The 23297-nt window shown below is 41.5% G+C and overlaps 1 protein-coding gene across 2 annotated transcripts in view; it reads left to right on the top strand.

Moving 5' to 3' along the window:
- The window catches only part of STXBP5L (syntaxin binding protein 5L), a gene marked incomplete at both ends in the record, with an annotated part of 197798 nt that extends 178333 nt beyond the window's left edge, over positions 1–19465 (top strand). For both annotated transcript variants that reach the window (XM_082043568.1, XM_082043567.1), the window contains 6 exons: positions 11876–12121; positions 13033–13387; positions 14342–14507; positions 17379–17490; positions 17869–18089; positions 19424–19465. In XM_082043568.1, the coding sequence (XP_081899694.1) occupies positions 11876–12121; positions 13033–13387; positions 14342–14507; positions 17379–17490; positions 17869–18089; positions 19424–19465 (1142 nt within the window). The remainder of the gene's footprint in view (positions 1–11875; positions 12122–13032; positions 13388–14341; positions 14508–17378; positions 17491–17868; positions 18090–19423) is intronic.
- Positions 19466–23297: the final 3832 nt, after the last annotated feature.

Raw genomic sequence — 23297 nt, 5'->3', positions numbered from 1 at the left:
CTTTCTGTGTATCTGCATCATGAAAGATTCTGTTTCTGTGGTTCATCACTAATTATAATACCAACCAAGTTTAATATTGAAGTATTAACATATCTCTTTCTAGTTATAGTCATCTAACTACCTTTCAGGCAAGTGGAGTAAGTTAAAGTGACATTAAAAAACAATTAAAGGATCAATAATGCCACCGAATTTGTATTACAACTGTCAGTAAGGTCAGTGAAGTGGCCACTGCAGGAAAGTGCCAGGCAGTTTTTAGAGTAATTTATATTAACGCGTAATAAGATGGAGCATGGTTTGGGTTTGTCCTTGAGTGTGTGGGTTTGTGTACAAATCACCTTGTCTATAGACTAAGCAGTTCTATAGACTAAAATAATTTTCTCATTATTTATATCCTCTCATTAAAACAAAGCCATCTCTCTAACTTGTCTAAACTTTTTTTTAGATGCCTGTGGTATTAGCCTTTTGACTTCTAGCTCTACTAACTCATCTGTCTGGAATGACTGACATTCTGCCATTCTTCATGCATCTTGACTTTCTAGACCTAGTGTTTTGGCAAGTGGTTTGATTTCTTTCCAAAGGTTTTTATAGTAAATAATAAGGTTGAAAGTGGTATGATCCTTGAAAGATTCTTAAGATGGGAATAAAGAGGAGGGTGGGTGAGAAGGAAAATGAGAAAAAATATTTGAGAAGGAATATACTGAGAAGAAGCATTCTCTCTAAAATAGAGACCCGGTTTGATCAAAACCTTCTGGTTGAGCTGTTCCAAAAATAAAAAAATCTTCTCGGTGCTAAGAATTTATTAGCTACTTAGGAGTATATTCTGCAACAAACAAGAGATCTATTCACAATAAATGGTATTTTTTTATATATATTCTCATGTGGTCAATCAATATACGTATTTTATGTCCTCACTAGAGCAATAGTATTTCAGGTTAGTATTTGGTAGGATTTTATTATTCTACCTAAGTGGAATTTTTATTAGAGATTGCTATCTCAATAGTGTTAAGCACTTTTTTATACATTAAAAAAGCGCCTTTGTGTGTGTGAGTAGATGGTTCTTACCGTTTCTTAAGCCTGTTTCTGAGACACTGATAACACTTGGAGATTTTTTTAATAATGCTTCAAGTTCCTGGTCTTTACAACCTCTTCTAATTGAATTGATTAAAAAGATAATACATTTTGGTGAGTAATCGTAAGATATTTATCATAATAATAAGTTAGTCTTCCCCTATCACATTGGATTTCAAAATCTACTTATTTAAATCTGATCTTTGGTACAATAGGAACTGTATTCCCAGCATTTTCACCAAGTGTACTTTCAAGCAACTTTCACAAAATAAATTCTTCTGACTTCATTCCTGTTAGCTGATTGTCAAGATTTTGCTGCTTCTCACCTCTTTATATGTGCAGAAGGATTCTTGATATAGAAAAGCATTTTTGAAGAACATCTTTGCAATGATGAATCATAGGAAGAAAATGAAGGGAGGAGGAGTGTCTTGTATTCTGCTGGTCAAAGTATTGCAAATTGTTCAGTTTCATCAAGTGCTGATATTTCTTCCACATTCATAGAAGAATAGTTCAAAATCCAAGTAACAGTAGTGGAGGAGTGGTTTCTGTGTTTGCATGGTTGCTGTTACTGCTCAAAACTATGTCTTTTCCAATACCTTTATCTAACATGGAAAAACTTGAAAAGCTCTTAAGTTTTTTAAACTCAACAAGCTTTTATTCCAAGCTAAAGACCACCGCTATTTCAGTTTCAAAGCTTAGTTGTTGTTTTTGGTTTTTTTAAAGCCACTAGTATCTAGGCGAAATAGCTTGTTATGTTTGTATTTTTGTCAATAATTGGCCAGATATTTAATACAGTACTTCTCGAATACCATTTATTCTATTTAAAATGTTACATATTGTCCTGTAGTATCTTCTGGTTTCATAAATGCAGTACTCTCACAGCTATGCTAATAAATTCCTTAGTTGCTCGATATTCTGTATCTAAATTCAGCAAGAAATTAGAACTTTACAAGTTCTTAATATCATGTAATTGATATGAAACAATCTTCTTTTCACATACTTTTAAGTAAACTGTCTCTTCCTTGCAATAATCTAAGAATTTAATTGCATTGTAAACAAAACCACAAATATAGGAAATGCCATTGCTGAACCTCTAAATTCTTCTGGTCCTTTTTGACCAGAACTTTTTAGGATTTACTGATTACATTTCTTTGACAAGGCTTTCTTGCTGAGGGTGTAAACTTTTTTTTATTCCTTGCCTGCGTTCACACAGAAATTGAAGTGTTCTGTATATGTATTGTATATGTGCATGTGGTTATATCATATGCTTAGGAGGAAAGTAAAGGCAGAGTGGAGTTTTTCCTTTGAAATGTTGTATTTGGAAATCTATTTTCTCCCACTAGCAGTGGTGGAAAATGTCTTTCTTTTTATTATTATTTTTATTTTCCATTATGTAGTTTTGAACTACTCCAGCTTAATCACCCTTGACTAGAAAGGCCATTTTGATGTTAGTGCTACAAAATTGCTTTGAAGAAGGAATCCTAACAAGGATTTGCTGTGCATTGTAATTTTCTAGAAATGCTAAGAGCAGAGTCCTTGCATTTGCTTTAGCTTTTCTTTAAAATAATTAATTTTCAACATTTATCTCAGCTTTTGGATTAACTCTTTTGATTACACGTAGTTAAAATTTGATATGAAGCACTTGAAATGTCACTGTGAGCTGGCAAAATGAACCACTCAAGAATATTTAGTCATTATCTTTAATAACCTTATCAAAAATTCTATGGCAAGTACAATACAATTTCCATTTTAATAGATCCAGTGTACTTTTATACTTGAAGTTTTCCTTTTGCATCTCTATATGGAATGATTAAAACCATTTGGGGGATAAGTTGTTCTGTCTCTTCTGTGATTTTGTCCAATTTGTTTTGGAAATGGGTAGTATTTCATATATATTATGTACTTTTACATTTCTTTTATTATTCAAAACTATTTGTGAAGGTCACCATAAGAAGCTTTGTAGACATCCTGGAAGAGGCTAGCAGATTTTTTTTTTCCTGCTGGATTTTGGTTTAGGTTTTGGAGTTCTAGGATGCTGAGTTCTTTGAGGCTTTTAGTTTGGTTTTTAGATTCAGCAAATTTTGTAGGTCAACCTGTCATTTTGGCCTACTGTTTCTATAACAAGGCTTCCAGAGCCTTAGGACCAACCTGAACCTTAATAAGTGTTTGCCTGTATGTGTGTGAAGCCACAGAGAAGGGCTGACATTTCCTTTTGTAAGTCCAGCATGCTGTAGTTAGGGTCTTGGAAATCTGATATCAAGTAGTTATCTTATAAAAAGTCCGCAGCCTGAGGAACCAGGCTCAGCTGATGTCATGCTGTGTATTGCAGTATTTCCTACATAGCTTCTGAACACTTTATGTCATTTTTTCTCTTGCCAGTTACGGCTGTACTGTTACACTGTCTGCAACAGTGAGGTACGCAGAGCACATTGGATTATTTTGTACTGGATGAGTGAATATAACTATTAGGTTCCCTTCCCATGTGTCAAGGTGGGGGGAAAAGAGGGAGATTTCTGGTTTTGTAACTGGCTCCTTTTTTCTTGGGTCTGTTGGGTCTGAAGCCCACATGTTGATGTGGAGTAAGTGATGATGGCCTAGAAGACAATCATGCAGTTTTCAAAGGTAGTGGTTCCTAGACCTCTAAGGAAAGAGAGAAACAATCTGGTTGCTTGATCTAGAAAAGTACTGAAGAAAAAGCACAAAATTATTCAAATGCATGGCAGGGTATTGCAGAGAGGGAGGAAATAACCTGCTGTCCATGTCTGCTGAGAAAAGAACAGGATGTAATAGACCTAAATTACTAAGGCAGAGGCACGAGTTCATGGAGACAGGAGATTAATTTTGATCACAAGAGTAGTTAACTGCAGAAATGGATTCTCTGGGGAGGTTGTTGCATCTCTGGCAGGTTTTCAGAGCAGCTTGTGCTCTCCGCCACATTCCCTTTGCCATGCCTCTCCCTGATGCAGAGCGAATGATTTCTGGTGAACTTTCTTGCCCAAGTGGCCAGCCAAGCTGACGCTGACCTGATCCACTGGGCATGTTACAGCAGTCATGGGGCCTCACTTCACAAGGCCGCTAAGTGCCGTGGCTTTTCGCAGCTCGGCTTTCATAGCAGGTGGAAAAGCCTTTGGCTTGAAATTTTTTCATTTATTTCTTAGTGAGGGGATTATGGCGTTGGTTCTGCTTGTAAATCATTCTCGTTTTGTTAGCACTTGAAATTACTTTCCGCGGTTGTAACTAGTAACAATAAGAATAGTATAGTATTAAGTAACTTAGAGACACTGTGGTAAGCCATAGTCTCCACTAAATATTCGGTTTGTTACCACATTTCTTGTTGTTGCAGAGAAGCAGATGAAAACATTGCATAGAGGACGTAGAAAGACTCTTTCTTATTGCAGAAACCTTTATTCAAATAAAAAGAAGTTATTAGGAAGCCAAAATTATTTTTTTCCTGTATTTAGGAAAATCACAGCACTTCTGGTCTAATGTGCACTGCCAACTCAAAGATTTATGAACCACAAATTCTGTATGGCTGTAATAAAACATTTGGCACCAGGAAAAAAAGCAAGTGTTTCAAGGAAGGATATGCCAGCATCTTCTCTAAGGGTTTCCATATCTGTTTCAAAGGATTCCATTTGAAGGCTGATCTATGAGATCCATACACTAGTCTTGGTGGAATATGATGGTTTCCAGAAGTTACTTGTCCATAGTGTTATGTTCTTTTTCAGTTATGGTGGAGATGAGAGTGGGTGTATTTGTTTTCTACCGTAGATAAAAACCTTCTCTTTTCCTGCTTCTGTTTAGAAAAGAGGTGTAGAGAAATTTTGAAGGTGAGCAAGAGGCAAAGTCTGGTCTGTCTGTGATACAGACACAACAAGAATAATAGCAACTGATCCTGGGAGCAGGGGGACATTTCAGCCCACCTACTTCAATCCATCCCTTACATCCCTTAGACCAATCTGTGCCTACAGTATACAGCCCCCAGCTTTCTGCTGAATGCTGCAATCGCAAGACTGCAAAAAGCCAGTGGAGCTGTCGTCATTTAGACTAAATCATAATCTTTATTGGATCTAACCACTGGTTTACCTCAGAGGTTTAAGTGGACTTTAAGTGTGCATCTGCCTAAATCTAGTCACAACAAAGCTTGCAATGCCCTATGTCTGTGGAAAAAGCAGTAAGGGGAAGTTATCTAAAGACTGAGGTGCCTTGTGAAAGATCATCTTGAATGGCCTGGAAAGGCCAGTGAAGAAATGGAGAAGAGCGTTGCATAGATGCATGTGAGCTACTGGTGCCTAAATTCCACCTCTGTTGGGCTAGATAGAGTTCATGTTTTGTTTTTCCTTGGCGTACATTTTCTGTCAGGTTCTAGTAGGATGTTATGATCCACCTGTTTTCTTATAGGAATCTACAAATTTTCCTTGCTTTTAAAACAACCAGCTAAATGAAACTTATGTACTTCTTACATTCACTGAATGTCTAGCCAGTTTTAACTTAAATGATTATTTGATTCCAAGTTAAGCTAATTTCACACTGTACTCCAGGCATGTTGAATTTGGAGGGTCTGTTTTGCACTGCCTGCTCAACTTTAGCATTATTCTGCTTGCTAGCAATTGCTTCAGATCAACATAAACTGTTTTTCTACATCTGAAATAATTTTTGAAACATTTTTTGACATGGCACACACCATTGGGTGGTACCTCTGTGGCAGAATAGAATAGGTGGTGGGCTGTTGTGTATAGAGAACTAGGGAAGAGTATAGGGATATTCTGAAGTTGTTCAAGTTACATGATAATATCAGTTCCAAAGAGTCTTTTAAAAGAAAAGCTTTTATAACTACACTTCAGTTACACAGGCAGAGGATCTATGAGAAGGTGAAAAAAAGGAGTCCTTTAAAGTGCTTTCACTTGCTTCGTCGTAACATTAACTGTTTTGACTTTGTTATTGAATGAACCCAAGGTTTTTCTTTTATAATGCCTTTTGTTACCGCTCTGTTATTGGGTACTTCCACATATGAAAGTTACACAACATACTATTTTTTCCCAAACAATCGATGTTATGCAAGATGCTTCAGCGTATCTTAGGTTGGGATTTAAGTTTTAGGAAATGGTGATGTCTTTGATTAAAAAGCTTATGTCCAAACTTATAGTTTGTATTGAAACTGAGCTCTTCGTGATCTGAATGTGAAGACAGTTTGTGTTAAGTCAAGGGAAGTGATTCATAAAACTGAATAGAGAAGTTTGACAGTTTACTTACTGTAAAGATCTCTTGCATTTGTATCTTTCTATAAAAAAGCTTATTTCTACTTCATTTTCAACATGAAGGATAGTTCTGCCCTAACAGTCCCCGTCTGTTTTTAAAATATGCCGAACTAAAACCTAAGCCTGAACTTTACCATATTCTGGAAATATCAAAATAAAGATTCAAGTCTGGTGACTTGAATCTGTTTCCTCTTTCAGGCCCGTATTTGCCATCATTTCCATCAGTCTTGTATCAGTACAATTCCATGAAGCCATTCAGGTTACACTGCTATAGCTGCAGCAGCTTCAGGGCAATACTTCTTCCAGGGAGGGTCAAGCATCCCTGTGAGCACAGACACAGCCACCCTGGTTTGAACGCTCTGCAAGCAGTGTGTGTATTCCCAGGCCTTTCCACTTAGGTTTAGGGAAACTTGAGTTGATCTGATAGGAAATCATTCACACTAAAAATTCCGGATTACTATTGCATTGTTTGTGCTTAAGATGAGTTCTGCTGCTTCCTAGTGAATCGCTTTATGTGGAATGCAGTTTCAGAGTGGTGCTAGTAAAATGTGTTTGAAGATGTGTTGAGCCAAGTAAGCGTGCATTGTTCTTAGATGTGTGAAAACCCTGCAGTGTTACCTCCTGCCCCTTTCTCCTGTGTTGCTGAAGCATTGCCGTCAGTAATATGGTTCAGTCTCTGTCTCTCTGCGATGTTACTGTATGCAAATTCATGTTTGAAGTATAATTCCTTTACTGTATGTTTACACTGGCATTCAGAGCTTTGCATGCTTTCCTGACTATAAGATTTTAAAAGCGACAGCTTTCTCTTAAAATTTTAAGATGGTGATCCTTAAGCTGGCAAATGTTTTAATAGTTTCATTAGCTTCTGTTAGGTCTGATATTTGGGATTAAGACTTTCAGAAATCTCCAAGTGAGGAGAATATAAACCATTTAACTTTGTTTCCAGAATACATTGATTTCCATATATAAAAAGTCAATTTGTATATGTTTTGTAAGCAGATCAATTACTCAGTATGTTAAAACCAGGAAAGGACTCGTAAATAACATCCAAGACACTGACAGTCATTTGCAAAACTCTCCAGTAGTAAATGTAAAAATTTGCCATGAAAATGTTGATCTTTGTCACTGGTAGTTTTCTTTCATTTCTCATAACAAGTGATACTTTCACATTCATTATTCCAAACTTCAAGGAGAAAATTACTTTATGCTTCTGTGTTAGTGCTAAATCCATTATTTTAGAATAATCACAATGACAATTTCTTGTGAAAGATGTGAGCATGTGTTCTCCTTATAGAACCCTTGCTGCAGCTGAGAACAGAGAAGTCAGAATATTTCCCTGAAGATGCACAAGTCAGTGACATAAATATTTTCATTAGTATCGTCCCTCCTTTTTCTTTTTTAATTCCATGGTAAAGTAAGGAAATTCCAGTTTTATTTCCATAGAACAAAAGGAAATTAAAAAAAAAAATCTCTGCAAGTGCTCTGTAACGGTGACAGTTGAAATACATGGAATCATTTACTCAAATTACCTTTTAAATTCTCAGAAAACCCCCAAACCCTAAATTAAATCTTCTCCTAGAGACCAGCACACTGCAGTGGGACAGCTCTGTTGTGCAAGGAAAGAGCTAGGACAATAGCTGCTCAGGGCTGCTTTCCTTTAAATGTCATGATGACGGTTGGCTCAATTGTTCTTGTCCTTTTGCAATGCATGCGATTTTGTGGCAGTAGGGCACAAATCCAGACGGGCAATGCTTCAGCAATTACACGGAATCAGTACATTCTCACACGACGAGCGTCACTATACTGCTCACACATGGATGAACGAAGGTAAGACTCAAAAACACTGGCTTCGTTTTATCTCAGCATGTGAGTCCAAGTGTCCTGTGTGTTTCTGTCAGTGAGGTGGGTAGCAAGTTAGAGGTTTTGCAGTTGCTTTTAAATCAGAAGCCTTCTATTTGTGTGCTGCTGCTCATAGCTGTAATTTAACAATCAGTCCAGTGTTGTCAAGAAAGTTGGTTCCTGAGTCTCCACCTGCATCTCACTAACCCAAACCATGCATAAGACAGGCCTGAATTAAAACATTTTGAAGAAAGCAGGACTACTGCTAGGAGAGTGGTGGTATTTATATTTTGTGGTCTTAACCCACGGAATGCAACTTTTTGAAAGGCATTGCCTGCAGATAATAATGCTTTTGCTCAGAGCTGCGCATAGTCTAGCAGCCTGAACAACCGCATCTCCCAAATGACAGTCACTCACTCCTTAGCTCTCGGGGGACATGGGACCCCTCTGATGGTGCTCCCAGCTCCCCCGCTGCCAGCTGCAGGAACAGCCTGGAGACCCACCTGGGAAAAAAAAGAAGAGCCAAGAAAAACAGGTCTGCAAGGGGAAGAGGAGGGAAAAGGACATGGTTGTCTGAGAGAGATGGCTGGGTGGGAGCAGAGGGATCCTGGGAGCTGGGTATGTGCCTGTCAGAGGAACGGGAATACTGGACTGCCTGAAAGCAGGAGGCAACTTGGAGGCAGGAGCGTGTTTGTGACAAAGTGTCATGTAGCAGAATGTTCTGCAGAGAGGAAGAGGGAACAGAAAAGTACCTGCCTCTCACATATGTCTGTGCTGTACTCTCACTGATGCAGGGAGCCCAAATAAATGTTGTTGGATGTAGGTTACAGGGAGTACCTGGAAGTGGTCCAGGTCGGGACTCGTGCAGAGAGATGTAGTAGCTGATGTTCTTGCTCCACCCATCATGCACTGCAAGAACAGGAAAATATAAGAGAAAACCCAAAATATGGCAGTTGGGTTAAGGGTTACTACACATTAGCAGTGTTCATATAGGACAACTTTCAGAATATGGGACATAATTTTAAAACATAGCAGTCGTGCTAGGAAAGGATATGGCAATTTTCTAAAATTTCCCAAAGAAAGTGATTTTATGGTTTTCTAGCATGCAATGGAATTGTTTGCAAATAGAGAATTTGGGGTAGAAGCTCTTTGAGAAAGGAGTCCCAGGGAAAAGGCCTACACTAAATTTTATCCCAAAATCTAGGAAAAGAAGAGATTTCTACCTTGTTTAGAGCCAGCCAACGAAGTCACATAGTGACTGCGGCCTTTCATTGGTTTTGGTTTGCTGTTCAGATATGTTTAATGACTTCAGAACTTGAGATGTATCATGCTGGTCTTTAGAATTTCAGTTTGAGTAGTGTATTTAATAGAAAATGGCACAGTATGTTCCCAAAAGTGTCCCAAAGTTTATATCTGTTAGTGTCAGTTCTGTGAAGATGTATTAGTTAACTGTACTGCACAGGAGTGAGGAACATTTCTTGTTAATTTAAAGAGGGAGAAAGCTTGATGACACATGCAAATGGCACATCATATATTTTAAGTTCCGTATATGTCGCCTACACTAACTGCATTTGTCCTTTCAACATCTTTCTCAGTTTGAGCACCACCATATTTGAATTTTATGTGACTGTGATATTAATACACCTGTTAAGGAGAAAATGAATTACATAATAACATTGGTGGGGGGATGTATGTGTGTGTATATATATATATATATGTGGAGCCCTGCTGATCTCTTCCTTGAAATTACTGTCTTCCTGTTCTTTACCTCGCAGCTATCACTGTGCTTAGGAAGGAACTGGGCCAACCAGTCCACTGCAGGAATTGTACAAAGTGCTTGGGGTTATGGGAGACACTAATTCTTGAGGTATTAGAAGCTGTGTTTGCACATGAATAAGCAATCCCAGTTTTATGCAGATATATTTAGCGGTACTGAGCCAGAACTGGAGAGCTGCAACAGTGCCTACATGAAGGTGAAATGGGGTGAGACCAGTGCCTGGAAGTTCAAGTAGACATATGTTTCTCTTCCATGAGAGTGGGACTGAAGTGCCAGGGAGGGCTGTCCTCTGAAGCTGCTGTTTAACAAGTTATGGGTGCCCTCAAGGAACAGAAGCTGGCCCAGATGGCAAAGACCAGCAGGAAAATCTGCTCCCATCCTGGTGTGCCAGCTATTAAGGCAGCACATATAGTGACGCTTGCTGTGGTTCCAGTAGTGCTTTGCTGTGGTTCTCTCCAGTCTTGCCCAGGGAGCTGCTCTGAAGAGGGTAATCTCAGCAGTTTACATGGAGTCACCTGGATAAGGGAATGGAATGCTGCAGCACGTTGTCTGAGGAAGAGATTTGCCACTGAAACTGCTGCTTCTGGTGGGGAGCAGGAACCCTACATACGAGGCCTAGCCCGATTTTAAGCTGGAGTATGTGAGAAAGTCCTTTTCTAATTTTAGTCTTCAACCATGGCAGAAAGTGTTCCTCTTCTTAGACGTTTCTGCTGGTTCTGCAGAGACAGATCTCTCTTCTGAGCTATGAGGATAATTTCATACGCATCTGCTTCATAATGATAGGTTCAGAAGTGAGCTTCTTATCCCAAGTCCAATAGCTTCAACTGTTTCTCCATCTCCAGAACCTCCTGGTCCTCTAGTTGTTATTGTTACAGAAGAGCAACTTTTGTGAGGTTTCCAATGATCAAGCCCTATGTTTGACTCCGGGTTGGTAGACAGCAGCACTGGCACAAATCGTTTTGCAAAGATTGTGCCCATAGCCAGCTCTACTCTCTTCTTCCCTCTGGCTCCTTTACTCTTCAGTAACTTTTAGCATCACTGTGCTTGATAACCTCCAGTGTGTTGCCACTGACAGTACCTGCTAATTCCAGGAGCATCTTTGTGTCTCTTGCCTGGCACTGGGCAAAACAAAGCAGAGGCCCTTGCACCCTACAGCAGTCAGACCCTATTCATTGTTATTTCTCTCTGACAAGTTCAGAGAGCGTCTCGGTACCTGTGTGGTTGCAGTGAGACAATGCGGCCCTGTCTCCAGCTGGCTCTCACTGGTGCCTGCTGAGGCTGAGGCAGAAAGATGAACCAACCAGTGCTGGCTCACCGTGCGGTTGTTGCTGGGGTGCAGAGCAGGTTTCTCACTTTGCTCCCTGGGAAGCCAGAGTTGATGTGCACCCTGAGATGTTCTGGATGCTGGGATCGGTTTAACAATGGGTGTCTTTTCCCCAGAGAGCAGTTATTAATAGCTTGACAATAAACGATGGCTGTGACTGCAGTGCTAGAACGTCCTAGTGATGGAAACAAGAACAGAGGAAAGGACACATGCTCTGAAGCTGGTAATGGCATCTCCCTTCAGGTCCTGCAGCAATGAGATACATGGATTAATTTTAAATGCATTGGTAACATATTGGTCTAAAATTATTTCATGCTATTTAGAACAAGTCCTTTGAGCTAAGGCTGTTGTAAATTCTAATTAGTCTATGCTAATCTACATAATAAGCAGCTATTTCTAATGCAGATCTAACTGATGAGGTCTGACAGCATTTTCCACACTTATTTATCCACTGGCAGCAAGCTGGTATCGTGCTATTATCAGAATGTTTGCTCAGGTTGTGAAAACTCTCTATTTTCTGATCTCTACATGGAGTTTGTATTTGCTGCAGCCTTGTGCCCCTTCTAGGACTGCTGATTTATGCCTGTTTGCTTATATTTATTTATGCAGAAAATAGGGAAAACTCCTTCAGCCGTTCCCGAAGCTCCAGCGTGTCCAGTATCGACAGGGACTCCAAGGAAGCAATAACTGCTTTGTACTTCATGGAGTCCTTTGCCCGAAAGAATGACTCTGCTGTCTCCTCCTGTCTCTGGGTTGGAACAGGCCTCGGTATGGTCTTAATCCTCTCCCTTAATCTGCCGGCTAGTGACGACTTACGGCAGTCAGAGCCAGTCATGGTGTCACCAAGTGGTAAGAGTGCAGCTCTTTTCCTGTTTATTATCTGTCTTGGTACAACAGGGCGGATAGCTGCATGGTTCTGTATGTTCTTTGAGGCAGAAGTTTCTCAGTGCATGTATCAAACAATGGTCACCCACTACACAGAGGAAAATAAAGATGCTCGTGTCACTTTGGTTGTGTTAGTTGGGAAGACTACCTTGTGTTGTGGGCAAAGTTACATGTTTCTTGTGAGGGTAGGGAAATCACCAGAGTTCCTTCATATTGTGACATTACAGTCCTGTGTACAGCTCTGATTCAGTCCTATCTGGGATGCTGTGAACAGTTTGCCTGTCTTACTATTGGAAAACTGCAGAGAAGCAGAAGGGAGTTCAGGAAAGGAAACAAAAATGTTGGCAGGTTGAGGTGCCAGGAGAGATCCTTGGCTGATTGAGTGACAGATGGTGTAGCAGAGAGAACAGAGGGCTGAGAGAGGTCAGGTCTGAGGAGAGGCACTATGCACTTCATATGTTTAAAGTAAAATAATGACAAAGAACGGAGAATGCACAGTAATAGAGTCTTTCTAGCCCCAGTTTGCTTAGGAAAACAATTCTGGAAGGTCACCAGACTAAGAGCAATTTTACTGCTGGGGAAAAAATATCCTACTAGTTCAATGTAGAGAGAACCAACAGCCTATCTATATGGTATTCACAACATGTATAATATAGAGTATTTGATATAGGCTGCCTGAGACATTTTCAGTACAGGCAGCCTGTTTGTTCACCTTCTGTGTGGTCAGGAAGAATTGAGCAAGGAAGACTTGTCACCTTATCTGAATTAAAATTTGCTGTATTTAGAAAACCTAAATGTCAGCTATGGTGCATGTGTTCCCAATACTGAAAACTGGCTTGATTGTGGTGCCAGTGAGAGGAAATTATATTTTGCAGGCACAGTTCTGACACTGAAAGGGCCCGTGCTGACCTTCGCCTGCTTGGACTGCGTGGGGACATTGACACATCCACCGTATGAAGTATGGAGGGACCCACACAGTGCTGATGATGGTGAAAAAACAAGGAAAAGGAAGCTTGTCATGCATTCCCCTTCCTCATCCCAGGATATGGGTGATCATCAATTTGCAGTCATTTGTTCAGAAAAACAAGCCAAAGTCTTCTCATTGCCTTCCCAAACATGTCTTTACGTCCACAACATCACTGAAACGTCCTTTTTATTGCGAGCAGATGTGGTCACCCTCTGTAACAGCGTCTGTCTGGCGTGCTTTTGTGCCAATGGGCACATCATGACACTGAGGTACTTATCTAATTAATCTTGTGGCAAAACTAAGCAAAGAGGTGGCACGGTGCCCTCACATGCGTTTGCTCCAGGTGCATTTAATGCCCTGCCTTGTGGGTGCATTTAATGCCCTGCCTTGCCCACAGCTGTACCTGTACCTTGGCCTGTCTCCACATGGGGAGTTAAGGCAGCTGCACAGCAAACCAAAACCCTTTTATTTCATAGTAATCTGCCACCCGTGACAACTGATGGCTGATGATTTTTAACTATCATAAAAGAAAACCCTGATAATTTTGCTCAGATATGGTAAGTCAGGTATAGAAGAGTATAGAAAAAGTCAGGCCTAGAAAGGGTACTGTTTATCCAGTGTGAAGTAGCAAGTCCCATTCTTGGCATCTTGGAAGATTTTCTGCTCAGAGCACCTGGTTTCCCTTCCTCACCATCTCCACCAGCGAGCTGACTGTGCAGCAGCCCTGCGGCCGTGCTCTCGGCTGGCTGCACCCCCTTTCCCCAGCCAGGCCACTGAAATTTTGGAAAGTTCTGTCCAAAATGGTGAACCAGGAGAAGCTGGAGGGGCAACAAAGGTGATGCTGGAACTTTTGTCCGCAGGGTGCAAGCAGGGCCTTGCCGTGCCTTTTTCTACAGATGCCTATGCGATAGCTGGGGACAGCCCTTACCCTGCAAACTGTCCAGCCACATGGCACAAGCTGCACTGTGCCACATGCATATCCCAAATCTAGATAGCAGCAGAAGGCTAAGGGTCATTGAGGCAGAGCAGCTGAAACTTCTCTGTGAAAGGGAACAAAGTATGCCGGGGAGGCAGCGTGTTTATGGCAGAATTTTTCAGCTTAGAGCTGCTCTTCAAATATTCCAGTTATGGAAAGCATAAAATGTTGGATTAAAAATGCAGCCACAGAGAGGCGCACTATGCATGGCAACTGGTGACTAACCCCAGTGTCTGCTTGTCTTCAGCTTGCCCAGCCTGCGCCCGCTGCTGGACATCAACTATTTGCCTGTAACAGATATGAGGATAGCACGGACCTTTTGTTTCACTAATGAAGGGCAAGCTTTGTATCTCAGCTCTCCCACAGAGATCCAGCGCCTGACATACAGCCAGGAGATGTGTGACAACCTGCAGGTAGGGCTCAAACCCTCACTTTGTTGCTTTTGTGGTGGTGTGGGAGGGCCAGTGGCATGACTTGTCAGATGTAAATTGCTCCGTGTTCACTATTAGATTGCTCAAAAGAACATGCCATACCAGTCTATGGTTTCTATTCAAAAGACAAAGTTTTGAATAGTTAAATAAGTAATACTGGCATCACCCGAGGTGATAAGTTGTTGCCAAATAGCAAGCACGGGGTGGGGAAAAATATATATTTTAGTATTTAGTAACTTTTAAAGTGAAGGTTGTGCTGTGGGACCAGGACAGACATGTTCCTCTCCACTTGCCCTGGCTCAGTGATGCCAAAGTTGCAGAGAGAGGTCAGCAGCTCTGTCACTGTTTGGGGATGGAGTCTCCATCGAGATGGGATCTCCTTGGGGATGGAATCTCCATTGAGATGCGATCTCCTTGGGGATGGGGTCTCCTTGTGGGTGGGGTCTCCATTGAGATGGGATCTCCTTGAGGATGTAGTCTCAATCAGGATGGGGTCTCCTTGGGGATGGGGTTTCCTTGAGGATGGGGTCTCCATTGAGATGGGATCTCCTCGGGGATGTAATCTCAATCAGGATGGGGTCTCCTTGAGGATGGGGTCTCCATTGAGATGGGATCTCCTTGGGGATGTAGTCTCCATCAGGATGGGGTCTCCTTGGGGGTGGAGTCTCCATCAAGATGGGGTCTCCATCAAGATGGGTTCTCCATTGAGATGGGATCTTGTTCCTGTGCCCCGAGGGCTGGCCTGAGCCCACAGCCTGCCTCCTGCAATCTCTGCTGGCTCCATGCAGAGAAGGATTTGTGCCCAAATGGGCCCCTTCACAGTCCGCTTCTCTCAAAGTCCTGCCGTGCAAAAGACCAACTGTTAAAAACATCTGAAGGGAAGAAAGGGGAAGCTACAAACCGATACCAGTTACAGCAGTTGGTACCAGCGTGTGTCCAACCACACAGCAACTGCTTCAGTGAAAATATGAATTGCCATATTTTTATCATTTTTTATTTTAACTCTAAAAATATCTTAAAACCTGCAGCTTTCAGCAGATAGCTGGGAGCATGAGACAAAACAATGGGGTTACTATCAAAAAATATGCTCTGTTTTAATATATTTTTTAACTATTTACCATTGTTTTTACTCCAGTATTTGGTATTCCCCTTCTTCCATGTGAGGAAAGCATCTCCCATTGTACATTAAAATAGAGTAGCTATAGAAATTGTCTAATTAAAAGATTTTATTTTGAGCAAAAGGTCTTTACAATGTTAGATTTGGGTTGGGTTTTTTTTTACAATGAAAATGCAAATTAAAATGTCATTTACTTAAGAGGAGGAATGGTGAGAGGTTACAGGGAGAAACATGAGTAATAAAAAGGGAAAAAAGGAGGGGGAATAAGTTCTAGGTTATATAATTAGCAGCAAACTAGGATAGAAATATAAAAGAAATGGTCCTGCCAGCACTCATTAAGCCCTGGGGAATAACATGTGCTGAGCTGCTCAACTCACATCACAGCACACTCTGTCTCAAGTCTGAAAAAAGCACTGTGAGGAGAGAGCATGGCGCACAAGCTTTTGTACATCAGAGAAGACATTATTTTGCAGGGAACCAATTTTTAAATGATCAAAAGGTTTGATCACTGTATCTTAGCAAATGGACCTATAGTGAGAGGTTGTTAGAAGCTGGGTATTTTTTTTTTAATTAACCTTAATAGCGTCATATGACAGCCAAGGGAAACAAAGCCCTTGCCTCTCTGTACTGCTGGACTGTGGCTGCTTATACCTCGGCTTGATTGCAAAGAGCAAAAGGCTTGCACGGTCATTATAGGTGCACAACAAGCAGATGACCCAGTGTCACCTGTCACCTGGGACAGCACGCCAGGCTGCTCGAGAGCCACCCCTCAGGCTCAAAGGGCTGTAGTGATTTTCCATCCCAGAGCAGGTGACCGTGTAGAGGAGCAGCCAGTGTGAGTCACAGCGCTGTCCCAGCACCCTGTGCTGCACAGCAGCGGTATCGGCCTGCAGGGGCTTGGATGGGCAAACAAAGAGCCGAGCCACAGGGCAGCAACTCTTCCAATTGCACAGCCTCACTGGCTTCAGACACTAACGGGGCTGCACGCTGTCTTTATCGGTTTTATTCTGGGGAACCTCATTTTTTTTCTAGTACTGCTGCAAATAAACTTGAGCCTGAGATTCGTTTGGGTCGACGGCTTCAAGATCTGGCCCCAAGGCGGTGCCTTCAGACCACTTATTTAGCATTACTGATGGCACTGCCAAAACGCACAGTAATGAGGGTGGTGTGGTTGTATGGAAGCTGATGGGATTTAGGGGTTTAAACTAAAAAACACAAAAAACAAACAAACAACAAGCTACCAAACTCCCTGAACTGCTAGCAAGCACTGAACTCAGGTACGCTATAAAGATAAGAGTGCTGCCCTGCTTGCCTGGATAATCACTAAAGCAAAACACATAATTCACAATAAATTGATTATTCCATTATGGTGTTGCCTCCACTGTTTCTAAGCAAAATATGATCTTATCACTGGTATTTTCACTCTGTATTGCTTATAGTTTTGCTTTGGTTTTGTTGTTTTGTGTTTTTTTTTTCTCTGTAGTAATGAACATAAGACTGAGCAGTGACAAACCAAAAGTCCCTTTGGAAGCATGAGTGAATCTAGTCAGCCCAAGTATTTGCCTGTCATGCAACACAAGTGTTGTTAAATACCCAGAACTGTATACACAACAGACTCTTTTCAAACTAGTTGATTAGCTCCAATGCATGTTGCTCATTAATACGAATAAAGAAAATGTCTAGAACTGCTTCCACCTCACTACTTTTTCACATGGACTGTTGTCTGACTTTCCTAGGACATGCTTGGGGATTTGTTTACTCCTGTGGAAACTCCAGAAGCCCAAAACAGAGGCTTTCTCAAAGGACTTTTTGGAGGAAGTGGACAAGCTTTTGACAGAGAGGAGCTTTGTAAGTAATTTATTGATGATTTTTTTTCTTTTCTTTTCAGCAATTAATTCAGGGGATCCTCTGCCCTTGTCATCTGGGAAGGGAGTGTTAAACAAGATTGAGATCACTGACAAAAAACAAAGATGACATTGTGAAGAAAGGGGAGGGTCTCCAGTTGCTTTCCCATGATTTCTTCCCCTTGGCAGCTTCTTTTCAGCAACTGAGTGTGGGAGCTCACGGCTGCACTGTAGCTGTGCCAGTGCACAGAGCAAAGTCTTCCACATGTGCCACCTGCACGCCAAATGGCATCACAGCTGCGAGCCCGCGGCTCGAGGAGCAGAACCACTGACAAGGGCACGGCCAGGAGCTCATTCCTGTCTGTCCATTTCTCCTTTGCAGTTGGCGAGGCCACGGCAGGAAAAGCCTCTCGCAGCCTCGCCCAGCACATCCCTGGATCGGGTGGAATTGAAGGCGTGAGAGGAGCCGCAGGAGGAGTCATTGGGGACTTGACTCGTGCACGCATCGCCCTGGATGAGAGAGGACAGAAACTGGGAGAGCTGGATGAAAGGACTGCGAGCATGATGGCCAGTGCAGAGGCATTTTCCAAACATGCACATGAGGTAGGGGCCCAGGCACTGCACACCCAGAACTAGGAGCCACCAGCCCTTTGGGAAAGTCAAGCACAGTTCACAGTATCACACAGTATCACAGTATGTTTGGGATTGGAAGGGACCTCAAAAGATCATCCAGTCCAATCCCCCTGCTGGAGCAGGAACGCCCAGGTGAGGTCGCACAGGAACATGTCCAGGTGGGTTTTGAATGTCTCCAGAGAAGGAGACTCCACAACCTCCCTGGGCAGCCTGTTCCAGTGCTCTGTCACCCTCACTGAGAAGAAGTTTCTTCTCAAATTTAAGTGGAACCTCTTGTGTTCCAGCTTGATCCCATTACCCCTTGTCCTATCATTGTTTGCCACCGAGAAGAGCCTGGCTCCATCGTCACAGCACTTCACCCAGTCACGTTGTTTTAGGTGTGCTCATGTCAACTGACAGGCCCCTTTTCCTGCTCCCAAACGATGAGAATGCTGAACATAAGCTTCCATTGCACACCGCTTCCTTTCATGTTTTCATAAATGAGCATCCATTGGTAGCCTCTGAATTTAGAACATGGCACTTCTCATCGCTCGCCTTTCTCACTAATTCATTATGACTTTTTTTTAAGCCACTTAGTGCAGCAGGGCAGAAAACAGGTAGGTGGACGTGTATACGCTAAACTTTCCGGATCTTGTTGGGAAGAAGAGGAGAACATTTCTAGTATAAAACTGTGGTACAGTTATATAGAATAGGGCTCGCCTGGAATAGGCAGCTTCTGTCCTTAGAGCTGGAAATGGAAAGCTCTTCCATCCCACACTGTTGAGGCTGGGAATCTGCTAAAGTGATTATCTTTGAAGATAAAACAACATTATAGAACACTTGCCTATTGCATGCTTTTCATTTAACAGGCATCATATCTCTGGGCAAGACCTTTACACTTTTTGTTGGCTTTTATAAGTGTGAGGCAAAAATACAGAGAAAGAACATGCCCTGAAATGCAAAAATTCAGGGCAAAAATATCTGTTGTGGTTCATAGGTAAGCTTCTTTCCATATGAGTGAAAAGCAAGTTCCTGGTTATTCCCATAACTCTGTAATTTTTGCAGAAGGAAAGTAGCTAAAGCTCCTCAGAAAAAAAAGAATCTTGTAATGAACAGCAATAGCAGGTAACTTTCTTTTTAATGTAGTAATTATGAAATTAAAAACAAGGTCTCAATGGAATCAAGATCTGATGATAGTGATGTACTGCATTGCTCTTCCTTTTTTACTTACAAAGTTTGTGACAGTTAATGGGCCGGGGTCATGTCTGATACTTCATCTGCAGAACAGTGTCTTACATACATTTGTTTCTTTCCCATTTCTGTAGGTGATGCTGAAATACAAGGACAAAAAGTGGTACCAGTTTTAGACTTTCAAAGAAGCTGTTTGTGGCTTTAAGAACACTGTCCGGGGAAGCAACAGTCATTCCCAAATATACCAGTTACTGGCCAGAGACAGTTTTTTTCTCCCAGAAGATGTTTCTCTGTTACTATTATTGGCTTCGTCACAGTGGGAGTCAAGGAGAAATTTTGCGGACTGTGAGACGGAAGCGAGAATCGTGTGGCTCTTACTCCAACAGCTGGCTCATGCTACAGCCCATTTTTTTCCAAAAGGAACTCAACCATCACTGTGGCATGTAGGTTTTCAGAAGCTGTAGGTATGAACTGTGGGGAGTGCCTCTGGTTAAAAATATTCTGTACAAAACTTGAATGTTAATGCACTTATAAAACTTTGCATGACTAATTGACATCTTAAAAAAAAAAAAAAAAGAAAAAAAAAAAGATAAAGAAAGCATGTTGTGACTGAAGAGAAATGGGATTTATTTCTATTCTGAGAAAAAAAAAATAAATGGCAAAAATCTTTATTTTTTAAAAGTGACATTACAAAAAAGCCACTACATTTCAAGCATGTTTGCTACCATTCTCAACATAAGAAATTGAGCTGCATTTTCTTATCTGCTATTTATTTCCCTTGAAAAACCTTGCTTGAAATCAGTGCTGTTTAACTCCTGCCAGAGGAATAAATAACTTCACAGTCCTATGCCCAAAATTTACAGATTTTTCAAGTAGCTAGACAGGCGCTATCTGAAATGTGATTAAAACATGAGCTTCGATGGTTTATTTGCAATTCAGAGCACACGACATGTCATCCTTATCTCCACTTAAAAAAAATGTGCTCTAGATTGATCTCAGTTGCCCTTGAAGGGGCCTGCAGCATTTTTCATCCCTGTGGTGTCTGTATCACTTGGTTGCCTTATTTCTCAGTAGCAGGAACAGAAAACCAGCTTAGGAAATCGCCTCTGCAAGTTGGGGAAGGCAAGATGAGAAACTGCAGGGCTACAAGTTGGAGAGTCCTGTCAAGATCTGCTCACAGAAGCTGCTTGGCAGCTCGCAGAGCAGAGATTTCCTCTTTCTTCTTAAGTGGTCAGTTGAAATTATGCTGAGGAAACTGCACAGTAACCCCCCACGCAAAGCTGGGGGAGAGAGATCACAGCAGCAAGATTAAATGATGGGCCGGGGGGAGAGCATGAAAAACAATTGTCCACAGACGGCACTGAACCGGCACATACATAAAATGACACAGTGGGTGAGTGGCAATTGTTTTTTTCTGCTAAAAGGACTTGGCTTCTGCTTCAACATGGTTTTTTTTAGTTTCTGCAGTGAACTGCAGAAAACTCTCCTTGTGAATAACTTCCCAGTCCATGGGTGTGCTGCAGCCACGGTGCCCTGCAAGAGCCCCAGGGCGACAACATGTTAAGTCAGGCATTTTTCTAAGACTGGCTTGGAAATGAGGCACGGGAGGGAACTCTTTCCAGCAGCCGGGTCGCAGAACTGACCACCTGTGTGGGTGAGGAAGCATTGCTATAACCAGGCATCCAGAATGAGAGATGAGAACAACAGTGTAGCAATTCTATTTTCTGTTTAAATATATATCCACTCTGCCTGTGCTTTGGCCTACACTCTAAAACCACTAGATTCCAGGCAACAGAAATATTTGGGGCAGCATTCAGACCTTCCAACCAACTTTAGAGACCCGATTTTTCTGCATTCGCTGCTTTTGCAGAGAAGCTAAGCAGCCTGCAGCAATACCCAGCAGAGGCTGCCCCACCAGCTCTGCTCTGTGCCAGCTCTGCACTTGCTTCTACGTGGAGCTGGAGCAGCGGGAAAAGCTGTTCCAGTGTGGCACTTGTGTACCCACAGGCCACGGGGCCACATTCCACTCCAAACTGGTGTAACCCTTTAGGAACGCAGCCCAGGTGAGGAGTAGCACCTAGTGCTCGGGCATCTCTTGGTTCACTTTGGTGACAAGGAAGCCACCAGGTCTGCGTAAGTTCTGAGCTGTCCCTCCTGTGGGTGGCTAATACTGCAATGGAAGGTCCCCGCTACCTTGATTTCAGTGGAAACGCCTTCAGGCTGGAGCTAGAGAATCACACATAAAAACTTAAAGGCAACTTTTAATTGCTAAATAACTAGAGCACACCCAGTGAGACAAGCACCTTCAACAAGTCATTTCCACAATGTCTGACTGTCTTCGGCTGCCAACAGTCTCTAGCTTACTACTGAAAAAGAAAGAAAGGCAAAAAACCCAAACCTGCCAGTAGATTTGCATTTGTGTTTTTCTGCAACAGAGAAATGAGAGTCTAGCATCCTTCTAATGTACAATTTTTAATCCTAAACTTTCAAGCAACGTTTCTCCGGTACTCCCCCCCCAGGTCACAGCTGTCTCTTGCTTTCCACTCTTACATATTTTACATATTTCCAGACGGTTACAAACTACTATTTCTGTTAAATTCACCACTTGTGACTATAATTATCAATTTTCTTGTAGTCTGTAGAGATCTAAGAAGTTGTATATGTTTGTATATAGAACATTCTATATATAAAAAATATATATATGTAATGTATATGTTGTACAAGTTTGTTAGTGCACACTGTTAAATGCTTTCTATCAAGATTTACCATGTATGTGAAAAGAAAAACAAAACAAAACAGAACAACTACTTAAAAACTTCAATGAGGGAGGAGCAACTCTTGCCTGGTCGATTTATTGTGAAATGAGGGGGAGTGTGGGATTTTGAAAGGCTTGAGCAGCCCTCAAGGCTACTCAGGGCTGTTAGCGAAAGGATCAAAGACGCAGCATTTCGAGCAAGGAGCACAGCGTCCAACCTGACTCGCTGTAAGAAAACTGAAGGCTCCTCTGGTTGGATGTTGGTACCATGTGCTTTCACCTTCCCCACGGCCACAGCACCACCTCAGCGAAATCCTAAACTTAGACAGACCTTCAACATCACAATCCTCAGTTACAATAGACCAGACTGGCTGGAAATATTAGTTCAGTTTTAAAAGCTTTTTGCTCATCTGGCTCCCCCGTTCCCTCACGTTCTTGTTTTTACAGGAGCTCTCTATGGCAGACACATCCAAAACCAGACACACACACAGGGTCAGTAGCACACACCCCCCTCTGGGTTTCACCAGATGTGCTTAATCTTGTGCATGGAGCTGCAGATAGACAGAGTACACAGAGAAAATACTTTAAATTAGATTATTCATATGTTTTCAGAGTGGGCAAGTTTTCAATGAACTACAAGCTATTTTGTTTAACTAAAAAAAAAAAAAGAATCCACTTCCATTCCTAGAGGTTTAACTCAAGTTTCAAATCTCAGATTAAAAGACAAGCTAAAAGAAAATTTGAGAATCAGGTTTTGTTTTCTATAATAACTGGTTTTCTAATTTTTTTGTATAGTTCTGCAGTTCAAATATTTACATCAATTAGAAATTCCCTATATTACCAGAATATAGCTTGTTACACAAACATTTTACAGAAATACTCTACTATACATACTGTATGAAATTATTACATGTAGAAATTCTCTAAAACAGTTTACATATGCCTTTTACAGAAGCCCTTTCACACTACATTGTGTGCATTGTAATGAAGATATACATAGAAAAGTAGCTTTTCAATTTGAGAAGTTAAGAAAATACTGCAGCCTAAGTAAGAGCTGTGCTCAACCTCAAGACTCCTCAATTTGTAAACTGTCTGGATTGTAACAGAGGCAAAAAGCCAAATTTAATCATGGCCCTTAAATACCCCAGCCACCACACATCCTTTTCCATAACCTAAAGGTGAATTCAAGCACATTATATTTCAGTCTGGAACGGATTTTTGCCTTGGTATGGTCTTAGTAAGAACACACTCTC

Source organism: Streptopelia decaocto (genome assembly GCF_964273445.1).
Source record: "Streptopelia decaocto genome assembly, chromosome: 1".
In the NCBI taxonomy this organism is placed as follows: domain Eukaryota; kingdom Metazoa; phylum Chordata; class Aves; order Columbiformes; family Columbidae; genus Streptopelia; species Streptopelia decaocto.
Note: the sequence above shows the minus strand (reverse complement) of the source record. Positions and strands in the feature narration are given on the sequence as shown.